The following is an 18,273-nucleotide window of genomic DNA, read 5'->3' as shown; positions in this document are numbered from 1 at the left end:
TTTTTATAGGATTTGTGCTTAACATAGTATTTCTGCTAAATTATAGTATTTCTGCTTTTTATACTATTTGTTCTAAATTATAGTATTTCTTCTTTTTATAATATTTGTGCTAAAACATAGTATTTCTACTAAATGTAGTATTTATGCTTAATAATAGTATTTCTATATATTTCTGCCAGGTCCCCAGGCAGCCAATCCTCTGTGAGGACTGAGACATTCAAATTTTCAAATCAGGGCCTGCACAGTTTCCCAGCCAATCAAATAAGTGTCCTGAGGCATTCAAATTTGCATATTGGGGCCTTCGTGGCTTCTAAGCCAGCCAATCATATCTGAGGGCTGAGGAATTCAAATCCACAAATCAGGGCCTGCACGGCTTCCCAGGCAGCCAATCACATATGTGGTCTCAGGCATTCAAATTTGCATATTGGGGAATTCGTGGCTCCTAAGTCAACAAGTCATCCATGTCATATATCTCTAAAAATTCATATTTTAATATTAAATTGTCAACACTTGAAGATTCCCCCATCTCTTCTGAACAAAACGGTGTAAGAATGACCGTTCTAGCCCCTACGGTTAGGAAATTACGGTCATTTGTTTGAGGGGAGTCGTCACTATGAGAAATAGACTGCAAAAATCCTGTGTCTCTCTGTGCTGCTGCGTGTGTAAACAGATGCACCTGTTTTGGTGGGGAAAAGTGCACAGCCTCTCTGATTGGTGGATTCAAATTCACCAGCTCCCAGGCTGACCTAGAAACTTACTTCTCTCTCCCTGTGTGTGTGTGTGTGTGTGTGTGTGTGTGTGTGTGTGTGTGTGTGTGTGTGTGTGTGACAGAGAGAGAGAGAGAGAGAGAGAGAGAGAAAGGCTTTTAATGGGATGATCTCATTCTAAGATTTAAATTCAATATATTTAGACTGGTTGACTGAATTGGATCTTGTGTGTGGGTCTCTCTGTGCATGTGTGTTTCCTCATGTGTACATATTTGTGATTGTGTGGCTGTAATAAATTTTTTTGCAGATTTTTGTCATTTAACAAGTATATTTGAGGGACCCTCAGCATGTTCAGCATTTTTTCAGCTGTCCATTTTGCTTTTCCAATTTTTCTGTTTAACTTATTACTATTGTGCTAAATCATACTATTTCTGCTTTTATAGGATTTGTGCTTAATATAGTATTTCTGCTAAATGTAGTATTTATGCTTAATCATACTATTTCTGCTTTTTATAGTATTTGTGCTTAATATAGTATTTCTGCTAAATTTAGTATTTCTGATTAATTATAGTTTTTCTACTAAATCATAGTACAGTATTTCTGCTTTTTATGGGATTTGTGCTAAAACAAAGTATTTCTACTAAATGTAGTATTTGTGCTTAATCATACCATTTCTGCTTTTTATAGGATTTGTGCTTAATATAGTATTTCTGCTAAATTATAGTATTTCTGCCAAATTATAATATTTGTGCTAAAACATAGTCTCAATTTAAAATTACAATATTCATAGTTCATCACAGTGTCTCTGGTAAATCACAATATTTCTGCTCTGTTGTACTATTTTTCTAAATCATAGTGTTTCTGTAATGTTTAAGTATTTTTGGCTAAATATATTCTTTCTGTTATCTTATACTATTTCTCCTAAATTCTTGTATTTTTGAGAAGTTATCATGTTTCTGGTAAGTTACAATATTTCTGCTAAATTCTGCTATGCTATTGTATTTCTGCCAAGTATTATGTTTCCTCTAAGATATTGCAGTTCTGCTAAGTTATTCCATTTTAGCAAACTTCTTTTGCTTCTGCAAAGTTTTTACAATTTCTGCAACTTTTCAGCTTTTTCAGCTAGTTTTTGCATACAGCTTCAGCTTTAAGCATCCACACTGCATTTTCGCAGGAAATGCAAATTTTTCTAGTTATTCTTTATGGTTAAAGAAATTGAAATAATTTATTGTTATAAAAAATTCTAATTATACATATTGCTTCCATGTTTGTGTCCTGTGTCACTAAAATACATTTTATTTTAGTTTTATACATTGATTAATGACCTGCAGAATCTCCTTATCATATTAAGTGATTCATAATTGTCACTTTATGCTTTCTCCATCTTGAAAGTGATGACATCCTTGCATTACATACTTTAGGTTAATTTTCTGCAGGCAGGTTTCTGAAAGAGAACAGGCAGATTTAGAATTTAACATGCATTCCGTCCCCTTAATGTAGATGGGTGGATGTAGGTCAGCATTCCTCCTGTAGTCCACGATGAGCTCCTTGGTCTTCTCAGTGTTAAGCAGTAGGTTGTTTGTGTCGCACCACTCAGCCAGACGATCCACCTCCTCCCTCATCGTTGTCCTTGATGAGGCCAATCACCGTGGTGTCATCTGCAAACTTAATGATGATGCTAAAACCACTGGTAGGTCTGCAGTGGTGAGTGAAGAGGGAGTAGAGGAAAGGGCTCATCACACAGCCTTGTGGTGTTCATTGTGATTGTAGATGAGCAGCAGTTATCCAGCTGGATATGTTGGGGGCAGTTGGTCAGGAAGTCCAGTAACCATTTGCACATGAGGGAACTGATGCCCAGGTCTGTCAGTTTCCTGATGAGTTGTGAGGGGAGGATTGTATTGAATGCTGAACTGAAGTCTATAAACAGCATTCTGGTGTAGGTGTTGTTGTTGTCCAGGTGTGATAGGACAGAGTGCAGTGCGATGGAGATTGCATCCTCTGAGTTCCTGTTCTGACAGTATGCAAATTGGTGGGGGTCCACGGTGGGGTGGGAGACAGGATTTGAAGTGTGCTAGGACTAGCAGCACTTTGTGATGATGGGGGTGAGGGCTACTGGGCGGTAGTCATATAGACACTTATTCCAGTGTTTATAAAAGCTTGACATATATCTTGTGTCACCATGTGTTATAACTTTCAAAGCTGTTACTGTTAAATATCTTGACTCACTCAAACAGCACATCAGTGAGTGAGTTTTTCTTCAGCCACCCTTTTCATTCACTACGTGTTTATACACGTCTCTGCATTTGATCATTAGTTATTATGCTCATAGGGTGTCATATGATTGTTGGGCTTTTCTCTGTTTACTGTATTATTGTAGGAGCTTTATTTCTTGGCATCTGGTTACCGTAGGCTGAGTTTAATGTCCGGACAATTTTAGAGTAAGTGATGCTTTTAGAGACCTGAATGTGGTTAAACCAACTCCCTATCATCAACTACACCAATGACCTGAGGCAGAAACACCGATGTGTACAGAAAGAGTATAGTTTAAACTTGGACTATCTTTTGATAAAAGCTATTTACTTTAGCCACTTACATAACACTCATATTTAAATTTCAGCCTGTTAAAGAAGGTTCTGTCTTTATAGCTGCAGTTGGAAATGTTAATTTTACATGTTCAATAGTTCAAAACATCAGGCAGCAATATGTCTGCATTCATAAACACAGATTCTAGTGAAATGTGAATGTATGCAACTCACAATGTGTGCAAATAGAGGTTCAAATATACATGATTTTATTGAAAGGATTCATATATTTTATTTTATATATGTGATAAGAAGATATAGGAAAGATATTTCAAATATCACATGAAATAGGATATAAGTATACAGCAAAACACAACAGTGATGGTGTAATCTGCATGACAATATCAAAATTACTCAGGCTACTGAAACCAATGGCAGTTGGTTCACACACAAAATGAATGAAGATGCATCATATCAGCATTTATAACTTTCACTCCCAGAAGTGCCCTATTTTACACTGGATGTAGAGTCTGTTACAATCACAAAGCATCAAACATAACATTTAAATAGTGCCTTTAAAAATTTCACAAATATCACATTCATTTAAATAATTTAAAAATCAGTCGCTGTAAACAACCTAAAGCAGAAATAATAATATCAGACAAAAATTCCAACAACTCAGTTCCTGAGCTGTTAGTTTTTGTTAAGCTTTCTGTTGGGGGAAGTTGCTTCACTGCTTATCTTAGGGGCAGAGCTTTTACCCTTTCTCAGTGACTTCACAAACCACAGGAAGATGAAGAACCCTGCACAGCATACAGGGGGAGAAACGGTGAAATAGGTTTAGGCTGTGTACAAGAAGTACAAATCATGCAAACGAAACTGATATTCAACTCTTTCAGACATTACTGTTTCATACAGAGTATATAACAGTAATGTCAAAAATCTGCTCCAAGTATAAGGATGTATATTAATATTATGCATCACTCATTCAATCCCAACACTGTAACATTCCCAAACTGGCCTATAAAAAAGTTTACGTTCCTATTATTAACTGTTTATGAGCATAAACAGGTTTCATAAACCTAAAATAAGACCCCAACATATGATTTTGTAAAAAATACCATATATAGCATAAACAGCAGCCAAATGGCTGTTGTTTAATGCATTGTTACCCTGGCGCTGCATATGCATGTTTTTAAAATGCCAGCTTCAGCACTCACAGTGACTGAAGTCGTTAAAGAAGTGAGATAAATGAATAGGAGCAAACTATACTGACCTTGCAGGGAGTTCAGAACACAGAAGAGGTAGAGGGCAACAGTGGTCAGGTAACCAAATGAGAAGAAAACCAGGCCCCAAGTAATCCCGAGCAGAACGCTGACACCCAGCAGGGCGCAAATTGCTTTCCTGACCTGTTTATGGTGAAGCTGCCCAAACTAATTTGTCAAATACACAATGACATATGACACAGCAGGTTATTGACAATCTGAAGCTAACAGAGGCCTTGAATTGTGTATGAACAAAAGCTGTTCTTCAGTGTCTAATTATTGGAAATATCAATGGTTAATGTTCATTTAAAAAAGATTGCAAGAATAACTCATACCTCTTTGTTATACCCAACATTCAAAACACGCTTGACTGTCACCATAAACATGGTCATGTTAAAGAGGAACACCATGGTGAACAGTCCAGTGGTAGTGACCACCTTCACTATTTCATTAGATATATAGCATCTACAAAGAAAGGAAATAGACAGTGATTTCATCTTACCCGTTTATATTTTTGTTGAGTGTATATAGATGACTGAGTGTCTCAGCATTGCTTAATATTTTTTTCCACTTGTTAATTTATAGTTTATTTATTTATATAGCACATTTAATTACAACAGGAGCGTTGAGCAAAGTGCTGTACAAGACAATTTAAAACATTGAAATATATATTGAATTTCTAATACACATCCAAAACAGTTAATAAGTCAACATTAATTATAATTCCTAATTTCATACCCTTTAAAAGGTTTTCCTTACATTTTAGTGTCATCATGGTTTGACTTGTCTAGAAGGACATGGCCATAAAAGCTTCTGTCTATGATCACCACCACTGACACAATCACTGCAGGAACACCTGAAACACAAGAATTGATTAGTCACTCTGAAGTTTGCTGACTAATAACCAGTGATGCGAATAATGGCATCACAAGTAACGGCGTTACTAACGGCGTTACGTTTTTAAGTTACAAGTAATCTAATTACTGATTACTATTTCTATCGTTACAACGCAGTTACGGTTACTAACAAGAAAATGCTGTGCTGTTGCGTTACTATTTTTCAACAAACAGACAGCTGAAGCTGTGTTCAGCTTAATGCACATAAGTAATCTGGGCACTACAGCTTTCAGCAGCTGTGCGCGCTCCGGCGGATGGCAATCACAATCACTTTTTGGCACAACACCTGGAGCTTACATATATTGTAATATATCTATATCATGGCTAAAGCACTTCTGGATGCATGCAAACTGCATTTCGTTGCCCTGTACCTGTGCATGTGCAATGACAATAAAGTTGAATTCTATTCTATTCTATTCTATTCTATAAGGGGGCAAACTTTCGCATGAGTGCTGCTGTTTGACTAAGGAGGAATAAAGTAATTGTGGTAAGCTAATCATATGACCACTTCAAGATGACAAAGCAACAAGGTGATATATACCAGTTGTGTTGATAGGCCACGTAAAACCAGAGTCATGATAATCAATATATACGCGGCGTTTTTTCCTCAATAGTTTCGTCACGTTTACTGTCTAAGGACAGCGCTAGCAAGCACTCTCTGCTTATGACCAAAAAATAAAACAGAAAACAGTTGGTGAAAAAATGCACCATGTCGACCAATCAAAAATGATATGGCAACATGACATTTGGTTGTTTAAGAAGAGGGGGAAGTTTAAGGAGTGACCGTGAGAAAGAGCGAGAGAGAAACAGCAGAAAACGAGAGAGAGCGAGTTTTGAGATGTGAGAGATTTGTGACCTTCAGCATGTTTGGAGTGTGTAGTTAATGTGTTGTCTTGTGTAGTTAGTGTGTAGTGTTGTAGATAGTTTTGTGTTGTGTGTCAGAACAATGAGGCGCCAGGTAAAAAAAGGAGTGATACACCTGCTGCTGTCAGACCTGCAGGTATCAGGCTGTAATGTTCTCCTTTATAGTGGAGAGAAATTATTTTTTGGAGTGGCACAAATAATTTGTGTGGAATCTTATTTAATGCAGAACAGCTGATTGTTATGTCAACAGTTTGAAATGTTTTTTTGTTTATTTTTTTAAAAAGAGGGTAAAAGGTAAATTGCAGCAGATAACTTTGTTGTTGGCAAAACTTGTGCATAGGATTTTAAAATTGATCATTTATATTTGCATTTAAAGTTCTGAAACATGATTCATTAAACATGTCTGTGGTTGCTGCAGTAAAAAATATAACTTTCTACTCAGATTTTATGTTTTTTTTGTCTGATTTTAGATCAACTGTGTTAATACAGAATGTCAAAATGAAAACACAACTGTAAATTCAGACGTGAGGTTGTGCTGAAAAGAATGATACCAGACAAAGTAAAGTAAATCGTTTTTAAAGGTTAAATGTAGAGGTAAAATCAAAAGTGGTTTAAAATGGCCAATTATACCCTGGACCCCAGAGGGTTAAACCTTTTTTTAAAGTGACTTAATAGTTACTTTTCATGTAATTAATTACTTTTAGGATCTTGTAACTCAGTAACTGAGTCAGTTACATTTTTGAAGAAGTAACTAGTAACTATAATTAATTACTTTTTCAAAGTAACTTGCCCAACACTGCTAATAACCACCGCTTCCTGTTTGAAGGATTCCACTTACCCCATCCCACCACACTGAGTTTGAGAATGTATCTGCTGACAGAAATGTTGAAGATTTTAACTAGGAGAAGGTAGAGGTGGAACCCCTCCAAGGCCATCCAGGTGAAAGTGGCCAACAGGGAGTAGTGAAGGGCAAGAGCCATGTAGAAACAGAGCCAAGTGGAGGGGTGTGCTGCCACTGCCTGACTGGGCAGGAAGTGCAGGTTGAGGAGGATCAGGGCGATGACGAGATTGATGTGGATGTTCATAGAAAGATCTTCTCTGAGTGTCCTGTTGGACAGAGAAGAAGGGATTTGTTGTAAATAACTTTCTATCGGTCATATCTTAACTTTATATTAAAATTTTACAAAAGAATGAAAAAAGATGACCTTTGCAAAACACAGATGGTGGGGAAAAAATTGACAAAAAAGGAAAAAAAAAATGGGAAGGAGCAAAAAAAGAAACACATTGGTGCACAAATGTGCCAGAAAATGGAAGTAAATATATAGTAAATAATAATAAATACAAGGTGGAATTTACTCATTTCAGATCCTGAAAAGGGAAAAAATAATTAGAGTTTGGAAAATACAACCAGAGAAGAATAAATTACCTGTTTGTGATGAAAAGTAAAACGGTGATGACCAGGGCAACAAGAGAAAAGCTACAGCCAATTATTGTAATGTATGATAGTATTTCCATGTCTTTTTTTGAAAGAACAGCATCCCCCCCAGACGAAGCAGAAACCTGTAGAGAAATACATATTCATGCTATCTTGTCACATTATTAGCAGGACGGATATATTTTAAGTTTTACTCATCCTGTATATACAAGATATACAAATCCTCAACTTCATGGTACATTTTTTTAAGATGACATTTAACAGTTTTTAATTCACCAGATGTTTACCTTTACTATCTCTAAATACTTTGCATGGAACTTTACAATTACTCTGTTTTTTCTGTCTTTGTTTTTTTGTGCCATTTCTGCCATCTAGTGGTAGAAGTATGCTGTGGAGGTTAATTACAGTCTTTTGCTTAACAAGAGAGGATTTGTGTATAATGGTGTATTTCTATTAGAGATGGCACGATACCACTTTTTCATGTCCGATACCAATATCATAAATTTGGATATCTGCCGATACCGATATGAATCCGATATAGTGTGTTTTTTAATCAATAAAAAATATTTTTTTAATATCTTGCTGCTTTTTGTATAAGTTCATACTCAAGTTAAAAAAAACACTAAAGCTATTCTGTTATACCTGTAAGCAAAAAATGCACTGCACCCAACATATTTCATAGTTCAGCAATACTGATCAATCTAATAAACTTAATCCTACTCAATCCTCCCTATTCTGGTATTTTAAAGAATAAACAACCTAACTAATAGGGCTCTAACACTCCCAGCAAAAAAAAAAAAAAAGAAAAAATTGATGGGACAAAAGATCAGCCGGGCGTTTTGACTAGAGACCGGCCCACCATTATAGGAAAAACCATAAAGCCTTTGAATGAAAGCAAACACTGTTGTGACAGTGATGTACACTGTTTTCATGGTATATATGTATCAATCTATCAATCATTTGTTGTAATATTCAGATAATTATTTTTTAAAAGCGAGACATTTTAAATGAGAATAAGAAAGAAAGGTATTTCTTTGTGCCCCCCCCCCCCCCCCCCCGTTAATGCCCTACCTGGCCCCCCTGGCAAAACTCTGCTAGACCCGCCCCTGCACAGTTACCAGCTGTCAGCTACATAGAAAATGATCCTGGTGTTATTTGTCTCTCAGAAACAGTTCAAAACTTCCCTTCAACTCATTCTTGTCACCTATAAGGTAAGCCTGTTTCTCCCTCACCTGTTCAGCTCTGATGATTCAGTAAGGACATCTCCTGGTTTCATCTTGGATGATCTGATATCCTCGTGTTGGTGTTGTTCCCAGACCATCATGAAAATGTTGTTCCAGGTTCAACATTGCAAGTGACCAATCACATTGTTGTGACGTTATTCTTTTGCGCGCCAAGCCATTCGTGCATTTATGAAATTCCAATGTTGCAAGGACAATATCAATTCTGCTTACTGTTTATTAAAGGGTTAAGGTTAGGGTTAGGGTCAGGGTCCGTTGATCGGCGGACAGAGGCGGTGTCTCGCAGCTACAGTTTTTTGTTTTACGCCGGTTTTTCCCGAAGTCGCAAAAGTATGACGTCACAACATTCTGATTGGTCACTTGCAATGTTGATCCTGGAACAACATTTAGTATGATGATCTGGGAACAACACCAACACGAGGATATGCTTTCATCTTCATGTTTCCCTCTCACCACATATCCAAACCGATATCATGACCAGCAGCTTTTACAGCTGTGGCTCCAGCAAACATCAGCTGATACTAGAAATTAATATGAAATAAATTCTAACAAGAGCTGACCAAGCTTAAACATGCTGCTGTTGTTTAACGCGACATCCGGTGGTTTCCTCTTTCTGGCGCAAAGTGGATGATAAATAAACAAGAGAGAAAAGCCGATCAGCTGATCATTAATCAGTTTCATGATTGAACAGGAGAGGGAGGGAGAGAGAATGAGAGAAGAGGCAGCTGTGCAGCAAAGACACAGAATAAATTCAGCTTTGTGTCTTTTTCATTGTAGCTGAAGTCCAGGACAAACTGTGTTCCTTTTCAGCTCAGTAACATCATAGCATGCCGCCCAGCTGTATAGAAACTCCTCGTCCTAGTACTGAGGATGAAAAAGTCAGCATAATGAAAATAAACTACCCTTAAACTTGGTTTATATCTGACCCAGATAGACTGCAGGTCATAACTTCTTACCTGAAGTTCAGCTCACCTGACACTCAGACCGGCGGCCGCCTTGGCTCTCTCTTCCTCCTGCGTCCCCTTTCCCTCATCCACCAGCTGGCTGCCACCTTGCTAATATTACTGAATCTGTGGAAGCTCCGCGATGCCACCACACGTAGTAACAAATAACGATCTAAATCCCAGTAACGATTAACACGTTCCTGATTTTGGCATAATAACTAGTTACTGTGCTTGTTACAACAATAATAACGTAGTTACTGTAACGCGTTACTTAATAACGCGTTAGTCCCAACACTGTTTATAAAGAACACAGGGCTGAATTTAGCAATAGATCTCAAATATGACACTACACATACTACATCCAGAAATGGATCTGCCACCTTTAGAGCAAATTGGATGGAAAATTTTATAGAAATCCAAGATGCAGATGGCAAATGAAGAGATGGATTAACTTCTTTGTGCAATTTTATGACTGTATTTTGTTGAAGAAAGGTTCCTTAGTTCTCAAGATATGGCATGACATTTTGTATACTGAAACACAAACAAACAAACAATCCTACCATGAGCACACCGAAGTATGTGAAATGGTCACAGGAACATGTGACATTACTCTGATCATGTGTCCAAATGGTGTGGCATCCATCTGTACTAAAATCTGAAGTCAAAGTCAAAGAGATGAATGAGATGCTGCCACATTTCAATTACATCAGCTCATTCAGAAATCTATAATGGTGAGTGAAACCAGAGAAATGTCATGCTTGGTTACTCACTGTTTGTTGAAAAATTTAAGAAATGACAGGAGGGTCTCTGGGTTTGCTAAGACAAAAAGAAACAAACAAACAAACAAACAAAATGTATGTTTATATCTGGTTAATATTATACATCTATATATTTCTACTTATGTTTACTGATAAAATCTACACTTCTACTTTTACATGTAACTAAATATTAACTAGATTAAATATTATTACTCTCTCTAAAATACTACATTTTTACAGTAATCTTTAATACATCAAAATACACAGTTATTTTGTGTTGTGTTAAATAACAATGATATAAAACTATTGAGAAAAATAGTGGAATAAACAATTAGATTGTAATTACAATTATATTCTGGTTAAATTTCATGGTGATGTTGACAGGTTGCCGAAGTCCCGATATGTTCTTGCCCTTCACACTCAGGATTATCATTCGTCTATCATAAACTTCAAATAAGGCTCCAGGATCACTCTACAATGCAAAACGTTGGTCAGTTGGTTTGACTGTTTCTCCAATACAATTTATGTAATATTTTCTCACTGTCCTGACTGTCTGAAAGGAAAAAAAGCAACCCAGTGAGACAGTTAATGCGTAGTGAAAGTCATTTACATCTTAGTAAAAACATTATTTCCTGATGTACCTGCCTGGTTATCTCTAAATCTGTATTATTTACATTTTTGATTTACATTTTGCAAACGGCAAACTACTTACAGAACACTGTGGTTGAGTACCCCTTCCTCTTTCTAAAACATTTTGGTCTGCATAATATATGAACATGGTGACCAACTTTTACTGTTCTGAACATTTTATCTTATTTTTTTAAGAATCAATCCGTGCACTTTTAGCTTTTTAACTCAATTAAATTCAATTTTATTTATATAGCGCCAAATCACAACAACATTCACCTCAAGGCGCTTTATATTGTACAGTAGACCGTACGATAATAGATACAGAGAAAAACCCAACAATCATATGACCCCCTATGAGCAAGCACTTTGGCGACAGTGGAAAGGAAAAACTCCCTTTTAACAGGAAGAAACCTCCAGCAGAACCAGGCTCAGGGAGGGGTGGGGCCATCTGCTACGACTTGTTGGGGTGAGAGAAGGAAGACAGGATGAAAGACATGCTTTAGAAAGGATGAAAGACATGCTGTAGAAGAGAGCCAGATATTAATAACAGGTATGATTCAATGCAGAGAGGTCTATTAACACATTGTGAGTGAGAAAGGTGACTGGAAAGGAAAAACTCAATGCATCATGGGAATCCCCCGGCAGCCTATGTCTATTGCAGCACAACTAAGGGAGGATTCAGGGTCACCTGGTCCAGCCCTAACTATATGCTTTAGCAAAAAGGAAAGTTTGAAGCCTAGTCTTGAAAGTAGAGATAGTGTCTGTCTCCTGAATCCAAACTGGAAGCATGGTTCCACAGAAGAGGGGCCTGAAAACTGAAGGCTCTGCCTTCCATTCTACTTTTAAATACTCTAGGAACAAGTGCTATGGTACTACAAGGTCATTAAGATATGATGGGGCCTGATTATTTAAGACCTTGTATGTGAGGAGCAGGATTTTGAATTCAATTCTGGATTTAACAGGAAGTCAATGAAGGGAAGCCAAAACAGGAGAAATATGCTCTCTCTTTCTAGTCCCTGTCAGGACTCTTGCTGCAGCATTTTGGATTAACTGAAGGCTTTTTAGCAAGGTTTTGAGCATCCTGATAAAAATGAATTACAGTCGTCCAGCTTGGAAGTAATAAATGCATGAACTAGTTTTTCAGCGTCACTCTGAGACAGGGTATTTCTAATTTTAGAGATGTTGCACAAATGGAAGAAAGCAGTCTTACATATTTGTTTAATATGTGTGTTGAAGGACATGTTGTGGTAGAAAAATGACTCCAAGGTTCCTCACAGTGTTACTGGAGGCCAATGTAATGCCATCCAGAGTAAGAATCTGGTTAGATACCATGTTTCTAAGCTTTTCAGGGCCGAGTACAATAACCTCAGTTTTATCTGAGTTAAGAAGCAGAAAGTTAGCAGCCATCCAGCTCTTTATGTCTTTAACACATTCCTGCAGTTGAACTAATTGGTGTGTGTTAACTTCCTTCATGGACAGATAGTGTTGGGTGTCATCAGCGTAGCAGTGAAAATTTATGCTATGTCTTCTAATGATACTGCCTAAGGGAAGCATGTATAATGTAAACAGAATTGGTCCTAGCACTGAACCCTGTGGAACTCCATAATTAACCTCAGTGTGTGAAGAGGACTCTCCATTTACATGTACAAACTGGAGTCTATTAGATAGATATGATAAAAACCACTGCAGCGCAGTACCTGTAATACCTACAGGCTTTTACCTGGCTTGAGTAAAGGTTTAACTACAGCCAGCTTGAAGGCCAGTGGTACATAGCCGATTATTAGAGATAGGTTGATCATATTTAAGATTGAAGCATTAATTAATGGCAGGACTTATTTGAGCAGTTTTGTAGGAATGGGGTCTAAAAGACACGTTGATGGTTTGGAGGAAGTAATTATTGAAGTTAACTCAGAAAGATCAATTGGAGAAAAAGACTTCAAATTAATATCAATGGTACTGAAAGTAGCTGTAGATAATATTACAGCTGTGGGATGATTATTGGTAATTTTTCATGAAGTCATTACTAGTTAACGTTAAAGGGATTGTTGGCTCAATAGAGCTCTGACTTTTTTGTCAGCCTGGCTTCAGTGCTGAAGAGAAACCTGGGGTTGTTCTTATTTTCTTCAATCAGTGACGAATAGTAAGATGTTCTGGCTTTGCGGAGGGCTTTCTTATAAAGCAGCAAACTATTTCTCCAGGCTACATGATGATCCTCTAAATTTGTGACACGCCATTTTCTCTCCAGCTTACGAGTTAGCTGCTTTAGGGTACGCGTTTGAGAATTATACCACGGAGTCAGGTACTTCTGATTTGAGGCCTTAGTTTTCACATGGAGCTACACTATCCAGAGTCGTGAGGAGGTAAAATTATTAACAAGATAATTAACCAATTATTCATGTAAAAAAAATGCAGTGGAACCCCGATTTACGAATACCCCATTTAACAAAAAATTCAATTTACGAAGGCACTGAACAGCAATATTTCTGCCCGTGGTACGGCAAAATGCCCTTGTAACGAAATCCACTGGCTCTGATTGGCTGAGCCTACAATGCCCACAATGCCTTCCGAATCATGTGACATCCCCTTAGCTTTCGTAATTGCACTTCGCTGTTCCACTTGAGCGACATATTGTTGTTCTAGTTAGCTTTTAGCCTATAGCCTATCGTTCAGCATCGCCTCACTCAAAAGGCGCGATATATATATATATATATATATATATGCGTGTGTATATATATATATATATATATATATATATATATATATATATATATATATATATATATATATGTACACTGAACAAAAATATAAACGCAACACTTTTGTTTTTGCTCCCATTCCCCATGGGATGGACGTAGAGACCTAAAATTCATTCCAGATACACAATATAACCATCCCTCCCAAACAGTGGTCACAAATCAGTCCAAATGTGTGGTAGTGGGCACATCTGCTATATTGAGATAATCCATCCCACCTCACAGGTGTGCCACATCAGGATGCTGATCTGACATCATGAGGAGTGCACAGGTGTACCTCAGACTGCCCACAACAAAAGGCCCCCCTGGAATGTGCAGTTTTTTGCGCTATTGGGGGTCTGGGGACCCAGAACCGGTCAGTATCTGGTGTGACCACCATTTGCCTCATGCAGTGCAACACATCGTCGCATGGAGTCTATCAGATTGTCAATTGTGGCCTGTGGAATGTTGGTCCACTCCACTTCAATGGCTGTGCGAGGTTGTTGGATATTCGTGGGAACTGGTACACGCTGTCGTATATGCCGGTCAAGCACATCCCGAACATGCTCAATGGGTGACATGTCCGGTGAGTATGCTGGCCATGCAAGAACTGGGACATTCTCAGCTGCCATCTGCCCTGAACAATGTGAACCATGATTCATCCGTGAAGCGCACACCTCTCCAACGTGCCAGACGCCATCGAATGTGAGCATTTGCCCACACAAGTCTGTTACGGCGACGAGCTGGAGTCAGGTCAAGACCCCGATGAGGACGACGGGCATGCAGTTGAGCGTCCCTCAGACGGTTTCTGACAGTTTGTGCAGAAATTGTTTGGTTGTGCAAACCAATTGTTCCAGCAGCTGTCTGGGTGGCTGGTCTCAGACGATCTTGGAGGTGAACCTGCTGGATGTGGAGGTCCTGGGCTGGTGTGGTTACACGAGGTCTGCGGTTGTGAGGCCGGTTGGATGTGCTGCCATATTCTCTGAAACGCCTGTGGAGACGGCTTATGGTTGAGAAATGAACATTCAATGCACGGATCTGGTTGACATTCCTGCTGTCAGCATGCCAATTGCACGCTCCCTCATTGCTTGTGGCATCTGTGGCATTTTGCTGTGAGACAAAACTGCACATTCCTGGGTGGCCTTTTGTTGTGGGCAGTCTGAGGTACACCTGTGCACTACTCATGATGTCAGATCAGCATCCTGATGTGGCACACCTGTGAGGTGGGATGGATTATCTCAATATAGCAGATGTGCCCACTACCACACATTTGGACTGATTTGTGACCACTGTTTGGGAGGGATGGTTATATTGTGTATCTGGATTGAATTTTAGGTCTCTACGTCCATCCCATGGGGAATGGGAGCAAAAACAAAAGTGTTGCGTTTATATTTTTGTTCAGTGTATATGTGTGTGTGTGTGTGTGTGTTTCACCTCTCATTCGAGAACCTAGTAGTGTAGTTTCTGACCTTGTTTGTTTCAGGGAGCTTAAGGTTGGCGAACACAATCATGTTCGTTGGTCCAAGGTTCAGTTCTTCCGGGAGTTCAACACTGACTGTCGTATTGGAGACATTCTTCAAGCCTGCCTATTATATTGTAACAAACAGAAAGAGAAGCTTTATGTCTGTTTTAGATATTTTTAAAAAATATTTGTGACAAATACAAGGAAATAATATTACTTGTTTGTGGTGAAAAGCTGAATGCTAAGGCATAGCTGTACATAATTTAGAGCTATTTTATTTAGATGTTGCTGAGATATTTCTGCATAGACCACAGTGGTGATGTTGATATTATTGGAAATCTGGAAGTAAGTAAAAAAGCCAATGAGATTTTGACTTTTTCTTACTTGGCTGTCACTGGCATGAAGTGTAACGCTTTTGAAGGGAGCAGTCGGTATAAACAGGAGAGCCACAATATTTCCAAATGATATCGATATAGTCGCATTTATATTTATGTTCTCAAGAGTCTTTTCTATGTTCTCCAAGTCCCTTGTGGAAAAAGACAAAAAAAAAAAAGATCATGTGCCATTTTGATTTATACTCTTTCATTAATTCCATAACATAGAGTAACTTAGCTTTAAATCAGAATTTAATCACATTTCTATGCAGCTTTTTTCAAATTACTTATGAATTAATAAGAAAAGAAATCTTTTCTGTGAAAAGACTGAAAATATTTACTTGATAGTGTTTGCATAGCCTCCAGTTCCTGAAAGGTTGACTTTATAGTTCATACATTTCTCAGCATCAGGGCTCGCTGTAGAGTAGAATGAAATAAAAATATTAAGACCCCTTTTAACAAGTTAAGAACCACACAAGTCCCCAGAATATTCCAAAGTTCAGCTCAAAGGGCTACTTACAAGCATTTTGTTTTACACTTTTTAACATTTCACATGCATTCATACTCTGTGGAACAACTTGGGTTTTAGTATCATTCCCAATAATACTTGGGCTTGCAGATCGAGTGTCTGCACCCAACACTCACTGTGCTGGCATACCTGTCAGCGGAACCAGACACATCACTAACTCCAGCTGCTAGAGCTGGCAAAATCAATCTTGCAAAGACTCCAATAAAGCCCACTGGATAGCTTTGGAAAATGTTAAGTAGAAGAGAAATTTCAGACATTTAATTGTATTTTCATAATTTTTACATCTTTTTCTACTGATTAGGATGCCCCCCATAGCCATTAATGCTACACTAAAGTAAATAACTTATTGAGTTAAATTTCACTGGTTTTCACTGGTCCAGCCCACATAAGATCAAAGCAGCTCTTTTGCGCTGGCTGTATATTTGAGCCCTGGAGATGTGCTCTTTCAGTATCTGTAGCTTTTAATGCAAGTGAGTTGCAGCAACCCACTTACTTTAAGAAGGGCAGTCTTACTTAGACATGAACAATAAAGTCTGTTAAATTTCTCGATAAATTATCACAGGTGAGAAATATCTGATTTTGCTAAAGCAGCTCCAAGGATGAGGGTCTGCTATGCATTGAGTATAGTTGAGGGTGGGGAGTCTTGCAACGTTATGGAACATATGAGTTCTGTAGACTATTTTGATGTCTTTACAGTATTTATAGCACCTTGATCTGTTAACATTTTTAACAAGCATAAAATTTCTACCCTGTGGGAAATCTTTCATTGTTCATATTCAAAACCAACCCCATATAAACGGGTAATAAACACGCTGGTCAATAGTGTGGATGGCCTACTTTGTTTATCATAAGCAAGAAATAGACAGTCCTGCTTAAGTACTAGCAGGGGGAGATACTATATTTAAAGGCATCAAGTCACTAGTGAACAAGAAAGGCATGAGGCTCATTCCTTGCTCCTTCTATACCAGAAATATTTACACTGGATGGCTAAAAGAGACATGTTAGCAATGTTAGCAATGTCTATTTTTGCCATAACTATTTTCATGTTGACTTGAAATAGAATATCACCCTGTTAAACGTGTATCCATTTCATGCTTAGCAGAAGCAAAACATGACATCCGACGGTGGACCAGTGCGGCTATTACATGTTTTGCTGTGATATAAACAAAGTTAAAAATGTATATTATCTCACTTACCTTTTACAGAAATGTTTGTAAAGTTCTGAGAGGAAACGTCAAGATACACAAAAAACACCAGACAAAATAAGATCAACCACTTCATCCTGTAGGGTTAAGAAGATTTATTTAGATTAAAAAATAAACAAGCAAACAAAACCTCTCTGCTTTACATTCAAATTATATACGTCTCTAAAACAATTCATGAGACATAATAATGAAATGGGTTAAGTTATTTACATTAACATTATTCGTGCATGTGTGTATATGTGTGTATCATTAAAAAAGCATAGCCTACCTTTCGTCTGTTGCTGAGTTGCTGTACAAATGATTTCATCTGAAAAGAATACAGGAAGCCACAACAGCAAAAAAAACAAATGAGTAAGCATATTCAGCTGTAATGTTTGCGTTTACAGCTTATTTTGAGGTTGGCATGACAATATGTAAATGACACTGTCAAAAAGAAAGAGGCAGTGTCAACTGACAAAAGGCTACAGTATCTGAATTTACATTCTTCTGTGCCACTAAGTCTGTAGTAAAAATATGTGGACATTAAAAGTGTTAAACTAAATACAGGAAAATGCACATATATTCTGTCCATATATTCAGCACAAAGTTATGGTTTTCGAAGTCCCCCACCTAAAATGATGACAGAGGTCAGTAATTTGCACCAGAGGTACACTTCAACTGTGAGAGACAGAATGTGAAAAAAAAAATCCATGAATCCACATGGTAGGAT

At 37.8% G+C, this 18,273-nt stretch overlaps 1 protein-coding gene across 1 annotated transcript; it reads right to left on the bottom strand.

Annotated features, from left to right (window-relative positions):
• Positions 1–3,602: 3,602 nt before the first annotated feature.
• Positions 3,603–17,635, bottom strand: LOC146582783 (adhesion G protein-coupled receptor G1-like). Its single transcript, XM_085289691.1, has 13 exons — positions 17,556–17,635; positions 16,172–16,247; positions 15,841–15,982; positions 15,464–15,580; positions 10,979–11,104; positions 10,645–10,690; positions 10,435–10,529; positions 7,681–7,814; positions 7,093–7,361; positions 5,254–5,350; positions 4,830–4,959; positions 4,506–4,662; positions 3,603–4,032 (listed from the first exon to the last, which is right to left on the bottom strand). Exons 2-13 carry the CDS (start codon positions 16,222–16,224, stop codon positions 3,923–3,925), a joined length of 1,476 nt encoding a protein of 491 aa, XP_085145817.1. The 5' UTR covers positions 16,225–16,247; positions 17,556–17,635; the 3' UTR covers positions 3,603–3,922.
• Between the last annotated feature and the right edge of the window lie 638 nt (positions 17,636–18,273).

The sequence above is a fragment of the Mchenga conophoros genome, linkage group LG1, assembly GCF_057382185.1.
Source record: "Mchenga conophoros isolate Kocher_MC1m ecotype Shallow Benthic linkage group LG1, M_conophoros_male_GT1.1, whole genome shotgun sequence".
Classification (NCBI taxonomy): domain Eukaryota; kingdom Metazoa; phylum Chordata; class Actinopteri; order Cichliformes; family Cichlidae; genus Mchenga; species Mchenga conophoros.
This window is presented reverse-complemented; position numbering and strand designations above follow the sequence as displayed.